This window comes from Protopterus annectens, chromosome 9.part0, assembly GCF_019279795.1.
Source record: "Protopterus annectens isolate FY-2018-M chromosome 9.part0, PAN1.0, whole genome shotgun sequence".
NCBI classification, from domain to species: Eukaryota; Metazoa; Chordata; order Ceratodontiformes; family Protopteridae; genus Protopterus; species Protopterus annectens.
Window position 1 is genome coordinate 811,620,246 of NC_056743.1, and position 24,665 is coordinate 811,644,910.

Here is a 24,665-nt window from a genome sequence, read left to right on the forward strand (position 1 = left end):
ACACATGTGCACACACACAGAAAGACATGTATTTTTTATATATATATATATATATGTGTGTGTGTGTGTATTTTATATAAATATATATATATATATATATATATATATATAAATGCATATATCAGGGAAAGACACAGTGTTTGACAACCCTTTTCATATAAATTATTTTATACCCTTAGCAGAAAAAAGGGAAAAATACTTCATACACTCATGCGAAAAATTAAAAATGAAATGTACAGCCATCTTATTGCAGAGAACCCACTATGACTTGAAAATTTGTTTATTGCACCTTTTTTTAATTGGCAGTTCATAAAAGTTAAATCCTTTCCACCTTTCCATTCATTGTCCTTTGCAATACTGATTGGGGATTAAATTTACTTTTATTTTCATTTAACATTTGTAACTGAGGTAAAAAATAGCTGAATCAGGCCTAGGTAGTTTGGGAGGTTATACCTCCCAAAGTAAGTCAAAGCAGGAAGCCCCATGACTGGGCATGCTATGTCCCACTGGGGGTCTTCAGTCCTCTTCTGCTGAGACCACCACTTCCACTTGCTTCTTCTATACCTCCAGAGATCTTTAAAAGAAGCAATGCATTATTATGGAATCCCTTCGGGATCTCTATTATACAGTTGTCACCCTCATAATCACCTCCCTGTTGGAGTTTGAGCTGTGCCTATGTTCATTGGGTCGTAGGTGGCTGAGGATGTGTAGAATTGTATAGCCACAGTGATGGTTTAAAATAGTTCTAAGTCTCTGAGTCCGCCTGGTGCCCCTGTCATTATTTGTGGAGTGATTGTTTGTCCGTGAGTTTCGTCCCCCAGACTTTAACGTCCCACCAACAGGTTCTCCTAGGTCCTTGGCCTTGTCATAGTTCAACACCTTCCATTGCTGGTTCACAGCTTGCCATCGCTTGAAGATTCTATACACTGAGGATCCTTCATGAATAATGAGGCCTGGAAAAGAAAACACACATTTCAGTATAACCAGCTGTCATTAAAAAACAAATTATTAATTTCATCAGCTTTACAAACTGGACTTATTATTAGAATACAATACTGCAGCAGTAAATATCATGTACTAATAATACAGTCCTTTGTAAAAGGTAATCAAATAATCTAGATCATAACTCTTTCTCAAAGTATTAAGGGACTATTGGGAAACATTGTGACAATTTTTATATTTTATTTAAAAAAATAAAAAAGGAAAAAATCAAGCATTTGTCAGTGCAGAATGTTGGCATGCAGAAGAGCTAAGCTTTAGCATTAGTAGTAAAATACAGATGATAAACAAAATGATGCATTGTTAATGTCTAGCTTTACTGAGCTAGACAGTTAATATCACGCAGTGACAGAAAAATGCAAAATACTACTTCAAAATTAAGAAACTATATTGGCTACAACACACTGAGTAACTTGTATTTTGGAGGTTTTTATTTTCAAAATGCTTTCTCTCTCCATTGTCTAGCAACTACCAGCCCTACCAAATAATTAACTAACCCATTTGAGCACCATTAGAGTGACAGCCTATAACATTTTTGTCCAATAAAATTTTGCTAGGCTCTGTGCTTTAATCTTGCCTATTATTAGGTGGCATTCAAGCACGTATCTTAGCTTTATCACTGAGTTTCTCAAAGGCTTGACCTCTAATAGTTGGTATATTACTACCTGTCTGTCTTTATTTAATCTGTAAAATAATGGTCACCCTGATGTGAAATAGAAAGCACCGTCTCTTCTCCTCTCTTTTCAAAACAGACACTTGGTGTCTGTGTCTAACTCTTCTTTTTTAGAAAGCCAAAGCACAACAGTACTCCTCAGCACCAGTTGCTATGTCAACTTTGCTTAATTTTTTTTCTTCCTTTCCTTTCCTTTATGATCTTGACAAGTAAACAACTTCTTTCATCTCGGTGATGTTCATGTATCTGTGCTCAAAGGGAATATCATAATAGTTGTGCTCAGTGTTATATTGTCTCTCACTGTACACTACCCTCTCCTATGTCTTTTCTTTTTCGTATTGCTCTCTCTCTGACTCAAAGGGACTGAGCACACTCTCTCAATGTCTTTTTCTTTCCAAGTGTGCTTTCCTTTGTAAAACACTTTTCAGTTTCACTTTTTCTTGTTTACAGATACATGTTGACTACAGTTTTCCCTTACTTGTGGTGTCTGTCTTAGACCAACAAGGTACTGTTTCTTTCTCTTTAATTATCTTAACAAATTGTTTCTTTTTGTTACATTTTCCTTCCCAAGACTCACCTGCTGCTTAGAGTTATTCACTTCTGGGGTTTTCTGTATTAATTTCACAGAAAGTTTAGAGTTCTGTTCAGGTTGTGCATTTTCTACATCTTCTATCTTCATGCCCCTGGAATACACACTTTCATTGAACAGTTTCTTCCCTTTAGGTCTGCTAGTCATTTCTACTCCCTGCTTTGCAGCCCTTTCAGGCTATAGTGACACTGGTAATTTATATTTTTGCACTTCACAACTGCAATATTTTTTTCCTGTAGACTACAAATGCTTTAGAGGGTTATTTCTTTATTTACAAAACATTTTGTATCTGAGTATTTTAGAATATAAGGTACAAGACTTGAATGCTGTAATATTTACAGCTGTCAAATATCACTATTGTGTTGATAGCAAAGACACAAAGCCACCAAAACATTTTGCATATTAAGAGACTATAAACAGGGAGATGGCATAGTCAACTATTATTATATTCATGTCAGACAACTGTGATATTGATGCATAATAGAAAAATTAAGAAAGTATCGTTAGTACAAATTAAATTTCTGAGTGCAGGGCACCACTACTTAATAATATTTGATTTCTTTGTACTTTGTTAAGCAGGTTAGTCTGAATAGGCTAGTGGCTCATATTCAGAGAGGCCCAAGGTGGTATTTATACTACTAGAAGAAATCTGACCAGGGTACTAGGGAACTTCTACTCCTTTTGATAGGTACCATGAGATCTTTTACATCCACCTGAGTGTGAGTTTGAGTTTGAGTGAGATTTCAGGCTAATTTGCACGTGGTTGTAAAAAGTTGTATTAAGCAGTCTGCATTGATTTTTAGATGTTGGTCCTGCAGTACACAGTTTTATGTGTTCTACTTAAAGAGAATGGAGTCAAACTCATTGCAATTATAAAGCAATATGTGTGACTTTGAAAATAATTAAAATTATATATGAACTGTATTTTGCATAGCATCATAATTTGACATAGGTGGTTGAATGGAAAAAACATCACAATTATAAAGTATTATGTGTGTCTAAAATAAATAAAATTATATTTAAACTGCATTTTGCACTCAGCATCCACATTATATTCAAAATTGAAAATTAAGGAATATTGCCAACAAGTTATGAATATTAAGTAATTGCCCATAGCTACATAATGCTAACACAGTCATTTAATTCAGTGACATACTTTAACTTAAGTCACTATGTTTAGACCACATAATTTCATTCTTAAAAATCTGATGCAACAGTTTCACTAATATAGCTATGATGTTAAGTTAAAAGTACAATAATTGCAAATTACCACTTGAAATGTGTTTAAATGGATTGTACAATGTAGTAACAGGTAATGTCACCACTACTGCATGCCAAGAAGTATGACAATTTGTGCCATTTTATGTCAGTAAGATATACAATTGTGAGTCATGCCTGTAAAATGTTCAAAGCATTTGAATGGTTGGCATGGAAACACATTTAGTGTAGCAAAGTTGTATAATAATAATACCAATACAGCAATCAGCAAAATATGAAATGGCATTTACAATATTTATTTATTTCTAAACTGGGCAGAACACTGATCCGCACGGACCTTTTTCAGGCTCAACCCACTAGCATACCTAGGGTTAGGTGAGAGGGGCACACGACCTGGGCACAGAGTGTTGGGGGCATGATCAACAAATACTGATGTCTTTTGAATGCAATACTGGCTTTTAAAAGCCGTTATTGTATTTGTGGTCAACCTCAGCACTATAGCACTCTGTGTGGTCTAAACTGCAGCAAGTAGTTTGCTACAGTTTAAAAAGAAGAATTTTTTTTAAACTGAAACATGAGCACTGTAGTTTTCTGTGCAGGCAGAGTATAAATTGCAGGAACTGTTTGTTATATTTGCAGCAAGTAGTTTGCTACAGTTTAAAAAGAAGAAAAAAAAATATCTGAAACATGAGCACTGTTGTACTCCATACAGGTAGGGTATAAACTGTGGAAACTGTTTGCTACATTTGTAGCAAACAGTTTGGTATTGTTTATAAGAAAATAGTTATTTTTTTGTTTTTACTTAAACATATTGAAGGAGGGTTGTGGGCAATGTACGGAAACAGGACCTGAATGGCTGGAGGGTTTCTTTTTTTTCTCTTCAATGGAAGAGCTGGAAGTGGGGTATAACTATAACTGTAATAAGACAATCACTCACAATTTTGTGACTGGCATATTACAGTGAAGTTATTTTTTATTTTTTTATTTTTACCCTTCATATGAAGAGCTGAGGGGGAGGGCACTAGTTCATAGTACCAGCCCAGGGAGAGAGTTGAACCAGCTATGCTTCTAACTCAACCCATGAGCACTTTGGTTAACTGATTTGCTTTGAGCCATGCAATAGGCAAATGCAGACTGAGAGAATCAAACACTGAACTACAGGAGGCAGCTTGTTAATAGCACATACCCTTAATCGTATGTGCTAACTGCCAGACCTGTAGCATACAACACTGAGATCATAACCTAGGCATACCTGAAGGATCTGCATGCACCTGTGATTCTTAGAATTACACTGTCTGAAGATGTGTATAGTGGGGGCTGATGACTGGCAAATTGTCTGAAGAGAAGGAAAAGCAAAGAATAAGCCATAAAAAAAAAATATCCTTATCTCTAGAGCCATAAAGAACTGGTTTTGAATCTAGACTTTTTTACTAGGATATTTTCTCTCCTGCTTTTTAGATGCCCCTCTAGAGAGGCATTAATTGGTTCTGGAAATATTTAAGTAAGCCACCAGCAAGGTGCCATACAGTCAGAATTTGCACCTGTAGAGGAAAGGGTCACTTCAACACAACTGCAATTTGTCAAAAAGGAAAGTGGCTATTATTTGAGCTTATGTTCCTAACACCTGTATTGAGTATTTGTCTTTGCTGGAGGCTGTGGAAGTGGTGACTCTGGGGTACTACCAAAGGATTCTGTAGTAATACTGGAAGATTTTAATGTTCATGTGAGGAATGATGGAAGCACCCAGTGGATCATGACTGGGAGGAAGGGGCGTGCCCGATTTGAATCTGAATGGTGTACTGTTATTGGATCTTTTTGTGTTCAACATGGAATGTCTGAATTTAAGACTGTTCCTTAATATGCCTTGTAGCAGTGTGCCTTAGGTCAAATGTCAGTGACTGACTTTGTGTTCATGTCATTAGACTGGAAATCATATATTCTGGATGCTTGGATCAAGACAAGTGCTGAGATTTCAGCTGATCACCCCTTAGTGGTGAGCTTGATCAGATAACCAAGTCAGCAGTATCGAAATGTCGAAGTGTTAGGGTAGTGAAATGACAGATAGATGAATATCATATGGGTGTCAAATGTAAGTTCAACTATGTACTAAAAGGGGTAGGGTAAAATAGTTGATAAAAATGCAAAAAATTCTAATGTCAAAGTGTTAGGGTGAGGGCGCATAGCTGTAGTTCAAATGTATTCATTTATATGAGAGTTAAAATGTAGATAGGGTATGTTGTGTAATGGGTTTGTTTAGTGTTATGTTAGTAGTTAGTATAGGGTTTTAGTATGGTGTTTTAGGAGTAGGTGTTTGGTTAGTTTTTGTTTAGTTTTTATTTTGTTAGTTTCTCTAGATAGTGTGGTGTGGGTCTTAGTGTTGTGGTGAAGTTGACTTTTAGATTTTACATAGAGGGTTAGTTATGCGTGTGGTTTATGTTTTGTGTTGGGTTTTTTTTGGTGTTTGGTGGTGGGGTTGTATGTAGGGTTTGGTTAGTTTTTGTATGTGGTGGTTTTGGTTAGCTTTTTGTGGATTAGGTATGTTATGGGCACAGTAGGTTAGCCGACTTCTGTATATTTTAGATGAGAGCGTTTTATAAATTAGTGCGATTTTTGTGAGTGCATCTTGGCGGAGGGTAGTGTGGAGTTATTGGTATTTTAAGGTCTTGGACCAAAAGGAGTTTCTATAGATTCATGAATATTCTTATGGTTAGTGTCAAGGAGGCACCCTGTATGCCATTGGTCTGTGGATATCAGTGGCACTGGCTTTGCAAATTCAAGTAATGGGATAAAATTATGGTCTTATAAAATTCCAAAAATGAGAACAGTCATGCACTTACAAAATGCCTGCAAAGAACAAGAAACTTAAAGACCATTGTCTTTAACAAATCCCATGCGAACACATCATTAAAGTCAGAAAATTTAGAAAATATATGAGCATCAATAAAGACCAAAAATGAGAACCATCAGAAAAAAAAATGTTAATCTGGCGTTTAAACAAAAATAATCACAGTTCAAAAAAAAATCAAGAGTCTGTCTCATACTAAAAATTAATCAATTTTCTGGTGGTCAAAAAAAAAATTCTCTCAGGTAACTACTAAAAAATCAGAAAAGTCAATGGTGTGTGTCAAAAACAAAAATCTCAAGCTAATCAAGGGAAGTGGGAATTCTTGCAGCAAGTTAATCTAAAGCAAAGTCGCTGAGTTCTGTTAAAAAAAGTCCAGCCAGAAAATTCAAGGCAGGCAAGAACAAACCAGAAGAAATATTTGGAGGCACAGCCAAATGAGCGCAGGATCTGTTCAAACAGTAATTTTATGAGTGAAAAGAAAGAGGAAGCATCAGGAAGTCAATATTTCACAGCCAGTTGTCTTACAATTCATTTGCTACCCATGCTAATCTCACAACATAAACTAAGGCAGGATTGAATTTCCATTTAAGTATTGCAACAGTTTCAAACTTGAAATTCCATTTAACTGTTGTGTTCCATGAAGTCTGTACTTATATTTAGGTGATCCAGCATACTGACTGTGAAAGCTTAATGACTTCAAAATTCATATTAATGCTCATACAGGTAGTGACTTATGTAGCATATTTAAGATTCATTTGTGTGATAGAGGGCTTTAAGTAACAAAGTATTTTCTTTATCATTCAAGATTTACATATATATTTATATACAGGTGTATAATGATCACAGATTATATTATATATCACATATAAAACAACATATTTACACTATACAAGGTCACATATCACACACACACATATATATATATATATATATATATATATATATATATATATATAACACACACACACACATATATATATATATATATATATATATATATATATATATATATATATATTATATATATATATATATATATATATATATATATATATATATATATATATACATAATATATGTATAACTATATATAGATTGAATGGCCAGAGGATATATATGGCTATAATATATATATTATTTAATATAAATATTATTATTTCTATAGCTATAGATGCTGGAATATAAAACATTAACAGTTGATAGGAAGAGACCCAACTGGCCCTGTGTGGAACTCACTTTTGCTGTTCCCTAACCTGCGAGCTGATCCACTGAGACCTGCCCTAGCCTGCACTTTCCAAGGCAAACCAGCCACTGACTGACCCAGTCAGGCATGCTAGCAGGTGTGTCTCTGAACAAGCCCCGAGAGAGATGGGGTCAGAATTGTCCTGCCTCCCCCAGTCTACCAGAGCAGTGAGGCCTCTCCCATTCTAAGAACCCAGTGTGCCAGAATCATTGAACTATAGATGCATAGATTGAAACAGCCAGAACTTGAGATTGCTTGAGCAAACGATCCTTGGCATTGATGAAATCTATAATCTCATAGAGTTATGCTGTGAAAAAAGGAGAGAAAACTTAAATAAAACACATATCTGAAATGTCTGCATATAATTATAAGAAACTGCGGGAAATAAAAAATAATTCAATTAAAATCCAATACTTGGAACCCTTCTGCTGAACAATTCTCAATTAAAAAATTTTCTATCAACGCAGCTAGTCTTCCAGTACAAACAGCAGTGCTGTTGAACCAAGGCTAGGACAAATCAACTATTTACAGACAAACATTTGGGAACACAATGTTTGGAGCCCTCCACTACAGCATATGCTAAATACATACTGCTGTATAGACTGACACTGATACATAATATGTACATTATAATCATATAAATGCTGTACCAATACATAACATGTGCACATTAATATACATATTTAAAAACATAAATTCTTATATATTAAATAAAATGTGCAATTGTTTGTATTGTATGAACAAAGTAGACTGCTTTTTACTATCTACATTATTTTTTACATGTTGTACAATTGAGAATGATATGAAAAATCTTTACAAATGATGAATGCTTTTCTCTATATGTTTTTTGGTTAAAATAAATAGTATTGACAAAAGAAAGAAAAGAAAAGAATGTGAATAGTGTAAATATTATATGCATGGGTTTTAAAGAAAAAATAAATAATGATCAGAACAATCATTATTTGCATTGATTTTAAATTTTCACATATCACTGACTTGGACTAAATCAAAATAATATAATGTTGATAATGTTGATTTATTCTGTAATTTCAAAGTTCCTTATAGTTAAGAGCTTAGAGAAGTGAGAATCAGATGATTCATCATTTCTGAAGATAGATGAAATTCCCATCCTATTGATCCAATCATAATTAGATAGACAGTCAGATGTTCCTTAAAGTTAGTCCAGCATTATAAGAACCTTTCCAGAGATACTAAGTTTAGAGGTGTGATTTACCCAACTACTATTATATGGAGAATTTACTAGAAACACTGTTCCTTTATCACTAATAATATAGACTCAAACAACAGAAATCTATGCCTTACCCTTTCTAACTGTTCCTTTACACAGCAGTCCTAGACTTCTGAAGATCTAGAGACAAATCAATGCCTCCCCTTATAATAACTACTTCTACAGAAATTTTAGAAATACAAATAAAATAATCCATGAATATCATGACACCTGTCCTACTTGTTTCCTAACAAATCTAATGGTCCCATGCGTATCAGAACTGTGTATTTCGTTTTACCCTTTTCAAGTAGATCAAACCAGAAACACACCCAATATGCCCCTATTTAATGTGGTACTTTTCTCTTCACCTTTTGAATCAACCCGACTGTGAACCTCACTTTTGTATAGCTCTTCCTTTTCACTAATACCGAATCACCCTTTGCCATAACCTTTCTTTTCTTGAAAATGAACTGAACTGGATGGGTGGAAATGTGTCTGAAAATAATAAATTGGCTAGACTGACTAAAGAAAACGAAATCCTGACTCACTTGTCAAAGTTGAGACTATGCTAGGAATATATATCCAGAGGAACATATTGGGCGTGGTATCCTTTAGAAATGGGGCTACATAGATGGCTTATTCCAGCAAGTCCCAATTGACTATCAAAATCCATGGCATTTTTTTAAAATAAAATTCATGATCCCAATATTTTTGGATTTTTTTTTGCACAAATAAGCACAATAACATATGGATTTTTTTTAAAATAAAGCACATCATATTCAAAATGTAAAAATTTTGAAACTTAAACATTATATCATTGAATATATGACAAAAATTATTAGTGAATTTTTATTTCTGAAACTCATAGTAAATTTATATTAGAAGTTAATTTTGTAAGCTTAGCACATAAAATTTGTTCCATTAATGCAATTCATTTTCTGAATTTTGTTTTTGTAAAATGCGTTCAGCTGTACTCTCCTCATCTTTTTTTTTCATTATTGATTAGTAAAGTCAAACAGCATTCTTCTTTGATCTAGATTGATATTTTCATATCATCTCAAACAGCTTTCTTTCTTTTTTAGATTTCTTGAAATTTTTAAATCAGAAAATTTTTTTTCAGATGTTGCTTGCAGACTTTTAACAAAGACTCAAAAATTCATTAATTTAAAACAAGATACAACTTTAAGATTTCTTGCAGACTTTAAACTGATGTCCATATCTTCATGCATAACATACTGCAGATACCAAGTGTAACTCATTATTAACATTATTAAGAACTATTTTTTAATAAACATTATTATAAAGTATTATAAATAAGTTATGATTTTCAAAGAACTTTAACTATTTTTTAAACATTTATACTTTTTTCTTTTTAAAACTTAACTTTAAAATATATTAAAACAGTTTAAGCTTTTCACTAAAAATTTCTACAAAGTAACTACCAATTTTATAAAAAATCTTTTCCTTTTAACTTCACAATAAAAATAAAATTTTTGCGTAAAAATTTAGAGCTCCAAATCAGGAACACTTTGTGTAACTATCACAATTTAACACTTTGTAAAAAATAGTATTGTTATTTTAGGAGAAGCGAAAAATAATGAGTTAAAAGTTTTGGCGTTAAAAAGATTAATTTGTTCAAAAATAATTGTTAATAAGAAAAATAAAAAATCAGTTAGGAGAGGTTAAAAATTAAAACACAAGGTTAATAACAGAGAAACAAGGTCAAAAGTAAAGCAAATCAAACCCAAAACACACTTAAACAGTTGTATAAACACAAGTACAAAACAACAAGTACATAACACAAAGTACCACAAGAAGTTTTTAGTCAGAAAGAAAATCCACAAAATAAAAAATAGCCTCAAAATCTAATATTTTCATGATAAAATTAAGAAAATTAACAATGGAGTTTGATAAATTGACAATGGAATAGTAAACTTAAACCTTTACAGGTCTCTTTGTAATCTTGACACCAAAAATTCAAAAGAACAACAAATTCACATCTAACAAATCAAATTTAAAACACTTTAAAAACATTTAAAAAAAACATGTATTTAAAAACATTTAAAACATGTATAAAAAAAAAATAAATAAAAAAAACAAAAATAAGAGTAAAAAAAAAAAGAAAAAAGTAAAATGAAAAGTAAATGAAAAAACAAAACAGTATTGTGGAAAAATGAAAAAAGTAAATAAAATTTAATAATAAATAATCAAAATGAAATATATTATATAACATATAACATTATATATATATATATATATATATATATATATATATATATATATATATATATATATATATATATAATATATATATTATAATATTTAATAAAATGTAGTAATAAAAGGTATATATAAGTATATATATAAAGAAAGGTAGTGGAAAAGAAAATTGCAAAAGCAAAAAAAAAAAAAGTATGTATAAAGTGTGTAGTGCATCATGTAAACAGAGAAGTGGTCCCAAAATATACGGGACTCCTAGCTGCCCTCATTTTTTCAAAGGGGGAATGGGTCAAATAGTGATTTCAAACCAGAGGCCTATTTTTTTTCTTCCAGCACCAACCAAAAAATACTTCTCTAACCTCTATTCTGGTCTCCAGGGGACCCACCCCCATCTTGGTGTTACCATACCTTTACTTTACAAAAGGCCCCATTTGGCCTGTGGACATGCAATGTTTATAGATAGATGGGCATATTGCATGTGCTGATGGCATTCAGATGTTTATGTAAATTTCTTTTTTTTTTCAAACGGCAGTTTTTCCAATGTAGAACACACACCACATTTTGCATTAGGGCTAAAAAAATCAAACCTTCTTCATTTGGAAAAAAAACTACTACTTTTGACCAGATAGTCTCTTTCCATTATGTACACTGAATCCTACTTCAGGATGTAAGTGCATTGGGCACAACGAACACATCTCTATTGCCCCCATTTTGAAAATGAGGGCAGCTAAATTATAAGGAGTCCTGTTTTATTTTGGGAACACTTCTCTGTTTACATGATGCACTACATACTTTATACATACTTTTTTACATTTTTGCTAAATACATTTTTCAGGTCCCTTGAATATACTTTCTTTATATATACTCATAAATACCTCTACTTAAACATTTTATGCATACTTATACGTGTGTGTGTGTGTGTGTGTGTGTGTGTGTGTGTGTGTGTGTGTGTATATATTGCCTTGTGAATATTTGCATTTATGTACTAAATAAACTGCTGGGCTTCCACTTTGGATTGTGTTTCGTGCTTTGGGTTTGACTACCTCTACTTGGTACCTTTGTGTGCTGCATTAGTTTCTTTGTCGTTTTGGGTACCTGGCCTCTTGTGTTTTTTAAGGTTAATAACAGATTATATGGAAGCAAAAAAGTCACTATGTAAAACTAAATGAAGTGATGTGTTCATTGAAAAAACTGCAGAAAGAATGTGGAAAGTTTTGAAAGAGAAATTGTTTGAATCAAGAAAAAAATGTTTAACATCAGGAGCTAGGCACACAATGTCAGGAGGATATATTTCCATAAGAACAAGATATTTAATTAAGTTTAGAGACAAAAAATATAAGAAATGTAAAAGAGGCCAAGCTACAACTTTGAAAACTGAAATAAATGAGCTGAGCTAACACATTAATCATAGTGTGAGATAAGATCAAGAAAAATGTGAAGAACATTTATGTAAAGATATTGACCATAATAGGAAACTATTTTATAGATACATAAGGTATGAATGGAGTAAAGAAATACAAACTGATAAGCTGAGTGTAGATTCTAAAATGTATTATTCTCACACACAACAGATTATAGATATATTTACAAAATCTTATGTATAACAGTTTGGTTCCACAAAGGTAGTAAGTTGTTCTAATGACATCCAGGTAACCTCAGATACTGAAATCAAATTAGATTATATCAAAAAAAAAATGCGCAAACTGGATCCAAACAAAGCACAGGAAGGAGACAGAATTAGTAAGAATGACCTGAGAATGCTTCAGCAAGAACTTATTGTTTACTAGGTCATATAAATATGGTCAGATTCCTCAAGATTGTAGACATGTACTTATTAAAACTGTCTTTAAGGGAAAGGGGAGTAGGACAAACCCAGAGTGATACAGACCCTTAAGTCTACTTTCATCTTGTGGAAAAATAATGGAGAAGGTAATACTGTATAAGCTATAGTCAGAATTAGGAATGCTGGGACTTGAAACCATTTGTCAGCATGCATATGTTGAAAATAGCTCTATTACCACCTGTAACACGATGTTCTATAACAGTATAATAATAGCTATGAATGAAAAATTATGCTGTAATGTAATTTATATAGAAAAAATGCCCAGGACAGGTGATTCCAAACAATTCAAACTAAATTTAATAGCAGGAAACACAATTGAATCACACCATAAAAAGCTAACATACACATTCAAGCGTTTTTCGTTAGTCGATAAATGACTTCATCAGATGCGGAACTGGAATGAACTCACTTCCTTATATATTCAATTGTATATCCAATTAATTGAATTAATAAAAAAAATCATTAGGTGAACTACGTAATCATATTAAAAGAACTCAAATAATGTACTTCCATTCTACGCAGGAATCCATTAAAAGCATTTAACACTAAAGAACATTCATACTTTCAGTTGATGTTAAAATTAATTCAGTAAAAAACATTAAATGTCTAATAAAAAATAAATAAATTAACATAGAATAAAATGCATGAACAATATAAATACTCCATCTAGTGGTGAAGAATGACAATATCCCAATTAAAAAAAAAAAAAAAACATTTTAAAACTCATTTGTAAAAAGACCCTGTATCAGATACTATAAAAAAAATGAAATACAAATAATCTAAACACTCTAATAAAACTGCTTAAAAACTTCTTGGAAAATAAAAAACATTATAACTTAGCAGCTCTCATTTTTAATAGTGATGTAATATAAAGATTATCATTTAAACCAGGAGGGGACGATGCTTCTAAAGCTTGCTGCCACCATAATTCTTTATATTCAATTTTTTTCTTCCCAAAGACCCCCATTAATTTCTTTTGTGGCTCCCTCTAGTACAAAAAAAGAAAATTTAGCTTGAGAACAGTCCAATGTATGCTTAAAAAGGGTATTCATTTTTTTTTATTTTGGACATCATATAAATGTTCATAAATTCTTCTCTTGAGCTTCTGATCAGTCTTACCAATGTAAAAGGATTCACAGAATCCACATACAGCCAGATAAACTAATCCATTTGACTCACAATTAAAATGTCCTTTACTATGTATTTCTTTGTTTCTACTGGCCAAGAAAATTTCATCTCTATTAATAATGTACTTACACAGGGCACAACGTCCACATTTGTATGTCCCTACCTTCTGTCTATTTGTATCATGTTTCCCATTCTCAAGCAGACACTTCAGATTCACAGAATTTTTGTAAACAAATTTAAGATCTTGGGGGGGCGGGGTAAACCTTTAAGGTCAGAGAATCCTGTGAATTTTTTCCATTCATTTTCAATAATTCTCCTAGTAACTTTAGCACTTGCGTTAAAATCTAAAATCATAGCCTTGTTAAAATCATAAGTGCCATTATGATTGTTATAACTAACGATCTGATCATTATTGTAGTTGTTGTTTATGCCTGTCCTCTCTCCTAGGATGGGTTTAAATTTTTCTTTTCTTCCTGTGCTAACCTCTTTCCTTTCTTCACTTAACATTTCTAGAGGGTAACCCCTAAAACTAAATAAATTAACAAGGAAATCCAATTCTTACTCACATTCAGTATCTTCTGGCATCATATGACTTGCCCTTATAAATTGTCCATTAACTATATTCTTCTTATAGTAAACGGGATGGGCACTATTAAAGAGCATAAAGGAGTTAGAGTAAGTGGATTTCCTGAAAATTTTAGAATGAAAACCTCCAACCTTCTTGTAAATCTCAATATCCAAGTATTGTAATCTGTTGTGACCCAGATTATAAGTAAAGTCCAAGAAGGGGACAGAGTTCTTTAGAAATTCTAAAAATTAATTTATTTAGTTAACTTGACCCATCCAGAAGATGCATATATCATCCAAAAAAAGCTAATATAAATGCCAGGAATCCTTGTAAATAGAATTAAATACATATTTTTCTTTCCATTTAGCCATTTCAAAGACAATATTGTTAAAGTTTTACCTATTACTGAGTCCTATAGCAACAAGCTCGAGCAACTTTCTAAATTAATGCTAAAATTTAGAACTCTTGAGATAGAAAACTGCTTACTTAAAATGTTGTATAAATCAAGAGATTGCACCTAAAGGTTTGCGTGTTTACAAATTTCCTAACAATGTGGTAGAAGGAAGTACTTATCACAGGACTGGATGTTTTAAAAGTTGGTTACTATAAGAAGAATATAATTAAAGGACAATTTATAAGGGCAAGTCGTATGGCGTAAGAAGATACTGAATTTGAGTTAGAATTGGATTTCCTTGTTAATTTATTTAGTTTTAGGGGCTACCCTCTGGAAATGTTTAAGTGAAGTAAGGAAAGAGGTTAGCTCAGGAAGAAAAGAAAAATGTAAACCCATCCTAGGAGAGAGGACAGGCATAAATAACAACTACAATAATGACCAGATTGTTAGCTATAACAATCATAATGGCACTTATGATTTTAAAAAGGCTATGATTTTAGAATTTAACGCAAGTGCTAAAGTTACTAGGAGAATTATTGAAAATGAATGGAAAAAATGCACAGGATTCTCTGACCTTAAAGGATTATCCCCCCAAGATCTTAAATTTGTTTACAAAAATTCTATGAATCTGAAGTGTCTGCTTGAGAATGGGGAACATAATACAAATAGACAGAAGGTAGGGACATACAAATACGGACGTTGTGCCCAGTGTAAGTACATTACTAATACAGATGTAATTTTCTTTGCCAGTAGCAACAAAAAATACATAGTAAAGGACATTTTAATTGTGAGTCAAATGGATTTGTTTATCTGGCCATATGTGGATTCTGTGAATTCTTTTACATTGATAAGACTGAGCAGAAGCTCAAGAGAAGAATTTATGAACATTTATATGATGTCCAAAATAAAAAAGACATGAATGCCCTGTTAAAGCATACTTTGGAGTGTTCTCAAGCTAAATTTTATTTTTTTGTACTAGAGGGAGTCACGGAAGAAATTGGGGGGGGGGCTTTGGGTGGAGAAAATTGAATATAAAGAATTATGGTGGCAGCTAACTTTAGAAGCATCACCCCCTCCTGGTTTAAATGATAATTTTTCTATTACATCATTATTAAAAATGAGAGCTGCTAAGTTTAATGGTTATTTTCCAAGAAGTTTTTAAGCAGTTTTATTAGAGTGTTTAGATTATTTGCATTTCATTTTTTATAGTATTTGATACAGGGTCTTTTTACAAATTAGTTTTAAATTTTTTTTTTTTTTAATTGGGACATTGTCATTCTTCGCCACTAGATGAAGTATTTATATTGTTCATGCATTTTATTCTATGTTAACTAATTAATTAATTAAATTAATTAATTATTTTTTTATTTAGACATTTAATGCTTTTTACTGAATTAATTTTAACATCAACTGAAAGTATGAATGTTCTTTAGTGTTAAATGTTTTTAATGGATTCCTACATTGAATGGAAATACATTATTTGAGTTCTTTTAATATGATTACGTAGTTCACCTAATGATGTTTTTTAATTAATTCAACTAATTGGATATACAAGTGAATATATAAGGAAGTGAGCTGATTCCAGTTCCGCATCTGATGAAGTCATTTATCGAGTGACGCAAAATGCTTGAAAGTATATGTTAGCATTTTATGGTGTGATTCAATTGTGTTTCTTGCTATTAAATTTAGTTTGAATTGTTTGGAATCACCTATCCTGGGCATTTTTTTTTATTACTGGTGTGGACTTTGCCTTGGAGTGCCATTCTTTCTGTGTTTATTGGTGTTTTTTGTGGCATGGAGGGAGATTCTGAAGCTGCTACTGCTACTACGAGCAGTAGAGAAGAAGCAGGTCAACTGAGGAAATGTATTTGTCAGCTTACCCAGCTGATTGATTTGATGTTGCCCCTAAGCCAATCAATTGTTGACTTTGTAGCTAAGGCCCAAAGAGGGCAGGACAATGAAGGAGGAGAGCTGAACTCCGGAAAACTGTGTGAGTGTTATGGCAGAAACAACGGGACTGGCATGGATGGACTTAATTCTTCAGCTGGTCTGAACGAAAAGGAGTTTTTGAACATGCCAGCTGTCTTGAGGGATTTAGAGAACTGCCAGCAAGTGGAAAATAATGAAGTATCTGGATTACCGCCTGGTCAAGGGACACGGACATATGCTGGAATGACTGGTACTAATGGACCTGATTTAAATGACTGGCTACAGGTCAGTTTTTCTAATAAATTCAAAGACAATATTGGTAAAGCTTTACCTATTACTGAGTCCTATAGTAACAAGCTCAAGCAACTTTCTAAATTAATATTAAAATTTAGAACTCTTGAGATAGAAAATGCTTAGATAGAAAATGCTTACTTAAAACGTTGTATAAATCAAGAGATTGTACCTAAAGGTTTGCATGTTTACAAATTTCTTAACAATGTGGTAGAAGGAAGTATTTATCATAAAGAATTGCTTGAAATCTTTAATAAATGCGGACTGGATGTTTTAAAAGTTATGATGAAAGAAAACGATAGGGTGAAAGAGGAAATTAATAAAGATGTAGATATTTTGAATGATTTTATTTAAAAAGACTTAATATTTACTATAGATACTGAAAAAGATAGATATTATCAAATTAGAAACCATATTGCTGCTAAATGTGATGACTTGGTCAATAGAAAGTTAAGAAAACTGGAGAACGATCTAAATGAATACCGGAATAACTTGAGTTACTCTACACCAAAAATTAAAAAGTTTAATGCTCAACAGATTGTGGAGACTAACAATGGTAACTATAACAGAGAAGATAGGGAGACAACCTATGTGGGGGAAAATGTGGATGAATTGGATGATTTTGAGGAACAGCCATCTCTACATAGATCTGAGAGAATTAGAAATAGAAGGAATAACCAAAATTATAGCCAAAATCTAAATTTTCAGTGGAGAGTGGGGAGAAGGGGGAGATATTAAATAAAATGATTTCAAATCAAATGAGTTTGAATGTGACCCTCCCTATCTCAAGAGTTACAAAGGATGCTACCATCTACAGTAAATTTACTATGAATGGTTTCACTATTTACAACTACAGTGCTGTCAAACTAGAAGAACACTTTAGTTTATCTAAAGACACTGAAGTACATACCTATGAGGAAAGATGATTTGGCTAAAACATTCCTAGAAGTTAAAATGTTTTTTGAGAAAAATAAATCTAGGTTTGCTTTTACCTTATGACCATAACTTTACCCCTACACAATTTACAAGAACAAGTATAGTTAATCCACTGCTTCACCCTCAATTAAAGAATTTTGAGAGAACAGTTGAGAGGGAAATTAGAAAAAGCTTTCAACATGTGAATTTCAGAGATAATTTAATGGAAAAAGAAAAGAAAGTGTTATTTGAACTAAGAAATGATAGGCAAATTAGAGTGATGAAGCTGGATAAGGGTGGGGGCATGGTTTTGATGGATGGCTTACCCTATGAGGGAAAAATGAATGATATATTAAAGGATTCAACTAAATATGCTATAGTATCAAAAAATGAGATGAACATAGGCTACAGTAAAATAGATGTAGCCCTTAATGACCTCTTGTTGGAGGGACTGATTGACCAAAAGGTGTTTAATTACTTGATGGTAGATAAGCCTAGAATTCCTTCTGTTTTCGGAATCCCAAAAACACATAAGAATGAGTTGGACCCCCCCCCCTTAGATTAATTGTATCTGCGGATGGTTACAAGACTCTACCTTCAGCCAAATATGTTGATGGTAATTTAAAAAAAACTTTGACTTAAGAGGAAAAATATCCTAAGAGATTCCTGGGACCTACTTAGAGAAATTAATAACAAAAATTATAATGATGCGATTAATTTCATCACTATTGACGTAGTGGATCTTTTTACAACCATCCCCCATGTAGAAGGCCTACATCTTTTAGAGGAAATATTATTTGAGGATAATGAAATAAATTTTAATGAGAGGTTGGTGTGCTTAAGTTTGATGGAGTTGGTTTTAAAATACAACTATTTGTATGCATTTGATGTACTCTTGATAAGATGGATAGCTGCATGGCTTACAAATAGGACATGGCAAGTATCATACACCAGTCAGACAGGTGAAACTTTTTGGTTACAGTCAGGGTGTCCCACAGGGCTCTGTCCTGGGCCCATACTTGCTTAGATTGTAGCTTTCAGATCCATTTTTTTTTTCATCTGAGGTGCTCTACAGTCTGTATGCAGATGACCTGACATTAGCTAAACTGATTACACGTGTTACACAGATAACTTGACTAAATATATCATTTGGGCACAGGAGAATAATATACTGATAAATACATCAAAATCTGAACATATGAGATTTGGGAGACATAAATTGAAGGGTGAATATTTAATACTGCACACAGTGATTGAAACTGTAGATTTATTTAAGGACCTGGGTATATGGGTAGATTCAGGTTTGAGTTTTAATAATCAGATCAACCAATTGGTTAATTATAGTTATAAAACTGGAGGTTATATAAAAAGATTTATAAAGTCTAGGAAATCAGAAATGATGAAGTCATTTTTTAATAGTTACATTAGACCCAAACTTCAGTATAGAATAACAATATGGAAACCTTATAAGAAAACATGAATAAACTGGAAAGAGTACAGAGGAAATATATCAAGGCCATCCATGGATGTGAAAATTTAAGTTATTCTTTAAGATTAAATAATCTGAACTTGTACAGTGTCTCCCACAGATATTTAAGAGGAGAGCTTATTCAGATATATAGGGCATTTAGAGACAGCTACCTCTGAGAATGCTTGGAGTTATCAAAAAGTACCAGAGAATCATCAGACAACCTATGTAGAAAATTCTATAGGACTGAGAAGTGTACTAATTGGTTCTCAGGGACAGCAGCCGATGCATGGAATAGACCACCAAATTACATTAAAGCAAGCACTAGTTTAGATATTTTTAAGAACCTCCTATACACTTATTATGGGAACAACTGATTTGGTGTATTGGCAGGCTAGGCAGGTATTTGAAATATTTGTGTGTGTGCGATATATATATATATATATATATATATATATATATATATATATATATATATTTATATATATTTATATGATTATTTATATGATATGTAAAGTTAGGGACATTCCTACAAATTAGGGGCAATTGAGAGGCAATCTTCTAACATGTTGTATGTCAGCTGTAAAGAACCATCCAAGTACATGAAGTACTTCCCAAAGCTGGCATCATGGTAATATTTACTCTACTGAAGTAAACTGCTATACATATTATTTTTTATGAAAAGCAGAATTTGTTATCTATATACCATAATGATAACTAGTGTGCAGTTTTATTCATTATATTATGTTGTTGTGTCTTTCAGCTTTTCCCGGTTAGGGGTCGCCACAGCGGAACTCCGGTCCGCTAATGATTGGCAGTAGATTTTTATGTGCCGAGTTGCCAGCTCTGACACACAACCTTCAACGAAGGTATGCCCATTCACGCATGTCTCCACACAGAAGACGTTCTAGCTGAGAATCGAACAGGACGTCTTACTGTGAAGTGACAACGCTACTGCAGCACCACCACCGCAGTCTATGTAGCATTAATGTAATTGTTGTAACTACATATTGTATAATCATTTAATTGGAGTGAAAATGACCTCATCTACACCTTGTCAAGTACTGTACCTAATATATTGCTTTATAGGGGAGCACTTCAGTTTGGAAGACAAAGTCATAATAATACACATTTTCTGGATATACATTATACATGGCTACAAAACTTAACAACACAAAACAGAAAGGCATCCTCTTCCACCTCTTTTGTCTAAAAACTTCCTAAAATAATGACTATCCCAGTTCAAATGGTTATACCATGTGACACAGTACTGCTGTCTGTAGTACATTCATGGTCTAGATTTTATTCTGATGGCAATAAAAGTGTGTGCTCCTTGAGAATAATAGTTACTGAGCTTTGCACTCAATAGGTAACATAAGGAGAGTCCTGTTCTTCCTGCCCCCATGGAACACACTGTTTCTCTGGCATATGACTAATTATTGTACCTTGCTTCACACATTGGACTAATATTCCCACGTAAGTAGCCACAAATCCACTCATTGTACTGCATCTGCACAAAAAACAGGAGGTTAGGAAAACAATTATAACTTGTGTTGTGTCTCAGCTATCTTATATAATTTTCGTCACCCTTTTAATGATTAAACAATACAAGTTAAATAATAATAGACTGAAATTAGGCTACATATATAATTGTTTATTTTTCTTGGCTGGTTGTCAGATGGATCTGACACCATTTTACAGAGAAGATCCACAAAGTCTACATGAAGGACAGGGCAGTCCTAATCCAGGTATTTGAGTCGTGGAAGGAAATATGAAACATGGATAATGTCTTTATATTTCAGTAGAAATTAAAGTATTTCATAACTTTCCTCTAGCTACTTCAAAAACAAAGGTATTCTTATCTGAAACCCCTTACTACAATATCAGAAAGTTGAAACAATTTAGATTCTACAACAGTGTATTTTAATTCTAATAATTAATTGAAACCAAGTTCTCTACTTTGATTGAAGGAGCAGAGTGTCCTGCAAAATCTCATGTTTCATCAAGGAATATCTCACTTTGAACATCTGAAAACTGATAACCTTAGCTCCCATCCATCAGATTTTCCAGTGTACAGAGAATTAGTATAGATGGTACGTTAACACCTCATGCAGATACCTATAATTAAAGTGTTTTTTATTTTTTGAACAGATGGTTCAGAACATTTACATTTCTCTAATTTGTATTAATATGACAGTTGCACATTTTGTACAGATGGCTTAAAGCACTGTTTATCCTTCATTAGTAATATGGATGTTTGTAAGCATAACACTTGCATTTTCTACACAGCGAATGGCCCGAGCTAACAAGGCTGAATTAGCATTACATTAGTAATAGTTACATCATCTTTTGCAGGAGGCTTTAAACCTTATTTATATTTCACTTGCCGTATCTCAGTAATCCTCACACTAATTATTGATAATGCTTTCCTGTGCATTTATTAGTTTATACACTTACTAAAGGATTGCAAAGTAGGATTACAAGAGAAATGTAATAGTAAACTCTAGTGGCTCGGCTAATCAATAGCATTCAGGGAGTAAAACAAAACACAATCGCCAGCATTATATAATCCAATCACATATAAAATGAAACAATTATGTAATTAAATAATTAAATAATAAAACAATCAGGCAATTGATAATTAAATTAAAACCAAAAAATAATTTAGATTAAGACTCTCCAGTTGCACTCTGTTTTCAGACCTGCAGGTATTAAAGTGCCATACTTCAGAATAAAAATTGATTCTTTATATCGTAATTTCTGTTTAAGCCCCATTTCATGCTCATATTTCTTTTGCCTCGTTGGAGGGAACAGGCTTTTCCATGGACTAGGAAAGTGACAACCATACCCCCCACCTGCTCAAAATCTAGTAAACCATCAACAAAAAGTTTGGAGTCCCTATGCCGGCAAGCAAAGTGTATACTATGATAGAAAACGGAGAAGAAATGACAATGACATGGATAACTACTCCTACAGACAGGGACGTCTTCAATACAAGAAAGGCAAATGGCAGTAATTATAGTTTTATTAATAATAACTCTTTAGTTGTTAATATATTTGGTACCATTCTGACTCATACAGAACTTATGGTACTTAACTGTGGGCTTAAATTCATGCCCATGGTATCACCAAGACTTCATGTTCTGCAATACAATGTTTTTCAATTAGTTCATAAGCTGCATTTAATGTATATGTTTTCTTGTAATAAGACTAGTTATAATGATGAATTAGTAGTTAATAAGCTTGAAACTGTTCAGGACATTTCTGATAATGTTTAGAGTTTTAATTCTTGTGAGTCAAACCTGGGGAATAGCTTTACAGCAAATGCATATAGTTTTCTTGGCACTTCTAAAATTGTATGTAAGAGTTCCTATACACCTCCCTTCTACCATGAAGGAATTCAGCATTTCTCAGATATGGTAAATTATGCCATTGAAAGATTATATAAAGATGTTATGCATAGTAAGCATCTTGTACAATATAATTTAACCAAGGCTGAGTGGAATGCTTTACAGAAATTGTTTAAGTAGGAAGATTTGGTTATTAAGCCATCCGATAAAGGAAACAAAATTGTGATAATGCATTATACTCAATATCTCAAAATGTGCTATGAACATCTAAATAACAGAAGTGTTTATGAAGCAGTTAATATGGATGTTTATATATCAGCTTTGGACAAAGATTGTGAATTGTTGCATAAAGGTTATAGATTGGGATATTTCTCTAAGGCTGATATTGAGAAGAAATTTCATGTAGTGTGTTGCAAGTTGGCTGTTTTCTATTGTTTGCCAAAAATTCATAAAAATATTCTTAATCCACTGGGACACAAACATTTCTTACATGATGTAGGCATACCGCCCCTTGAGTATTTATTACTTTTTGTTATGAAACATTCATCATACATTAAAGATATAGGTGATCCGATATTAAATGGGATGATGACATGGTTTGGATCACGCTGGATGTGAAGAGTTTATATGCTAGCATTAAACATACGTATGGTACTGGAGCTGGGGTGATGACATGGTTTGGATCACGCTGGATGTGAAGAGTTTATATGCTAGCATTAAACATACGTATGGTACTGAAGCTGGGATGATGACATGGTTTGGAGCACGCTGGATGTGAAGAGTTTATATGCTGGCATTAAACATATGTATGGTACTGGAGCTAGGATGATGACATGGTTTGGATCACGCTGGATGTGAAGAGTTTATATGCTAGCATTAAACATACGTATGGTACTGGTGCTGGGATGATGACATGGTTTGGATCACGCTGGATGTGAAGAGTTTATATGCTGGCATTAAACATATGTATGGTACTGGAGCTGGGATGATGACATGGTTTGGATCACGCTGGATGTGAAGTGTTTATATGCTAGCATTAAACATACGTATGGTACTGGAGCTGGGATGATGACATGGTTTGGATCACGCTGGATATGAAGAGTTTATATGCTAGCATTAAACATACGTATGGTACTGGAGCTGGGATGATGACATGGTTTGGATCACGCTGGATGTGAAGAGTTTATATGCTAGCATTAAACATACGTATGGTACTGAAGCTGGGATAATGACATGGTTTGGATCACGCTGGATGTGAAGAGTTTATATGCTAGCATTAAACATACGTATGGTACTGGAGCTGGGATGATGACATGGTTTGGATCACGCTGGATGTGAAGAGTTTATATGCTAGCATTAAACATACGTATGGTACTGAAGCTCTTCGTTATTTTTGGGAGACAGTCCCTTAGCTAAATATATTATTGAATTATTCTATTTTTGTTTGATGAATAATTTTTTTTAGTTTAATAATGTCATATATAAACAATTGCAGGGCACGGCAATGGGTGCTTTTTTTTGCCCCTATGTATGGCAATCTTCTAATGGGTTTATTTGAGTTGGAACATTTGTATAAACATAATTTTTTTTGCAAACATGTAGTACTTTATTTTAGATACATAGATGATTTGATTTATATATGCAAAGGTGGGTCTAAGTGTGTTTTTGATTTTGTGGGTTATCTACAAACTAATCAGTTTAATTTGAGTTTTGATATTTTTCGGTGGTACTACTCTTTTTGGATGTGAAATTGGAAGGGTGTGT

General features: G+C 33.0%; 1 protein-coding gene across 1 annotated transcript in view; it reads right to left on the minus strand.

Annotated features, from left to right (window-relative positions):
- Positions 1-264: 264 nt before the first annotated feature.
- MARCHF9 (membrane associated ring-CH-type finger 9) overlaps positions 265-24,665 on the minus strand; it is an 885,604-nt gene continuing 861,203 nt past the window's right edge. Inside the window, exon 4 of the mRNA XM_044083471.1 lies at positions 265-953. Within this exon, the coding sequence (XP_043939406.1) occupies positions 622-953 (332 nt within the window). The 3' untranslated portion in view covers positions 265-621. The remainder of the gene's footprint in view (positions 954-24,665) is intronic.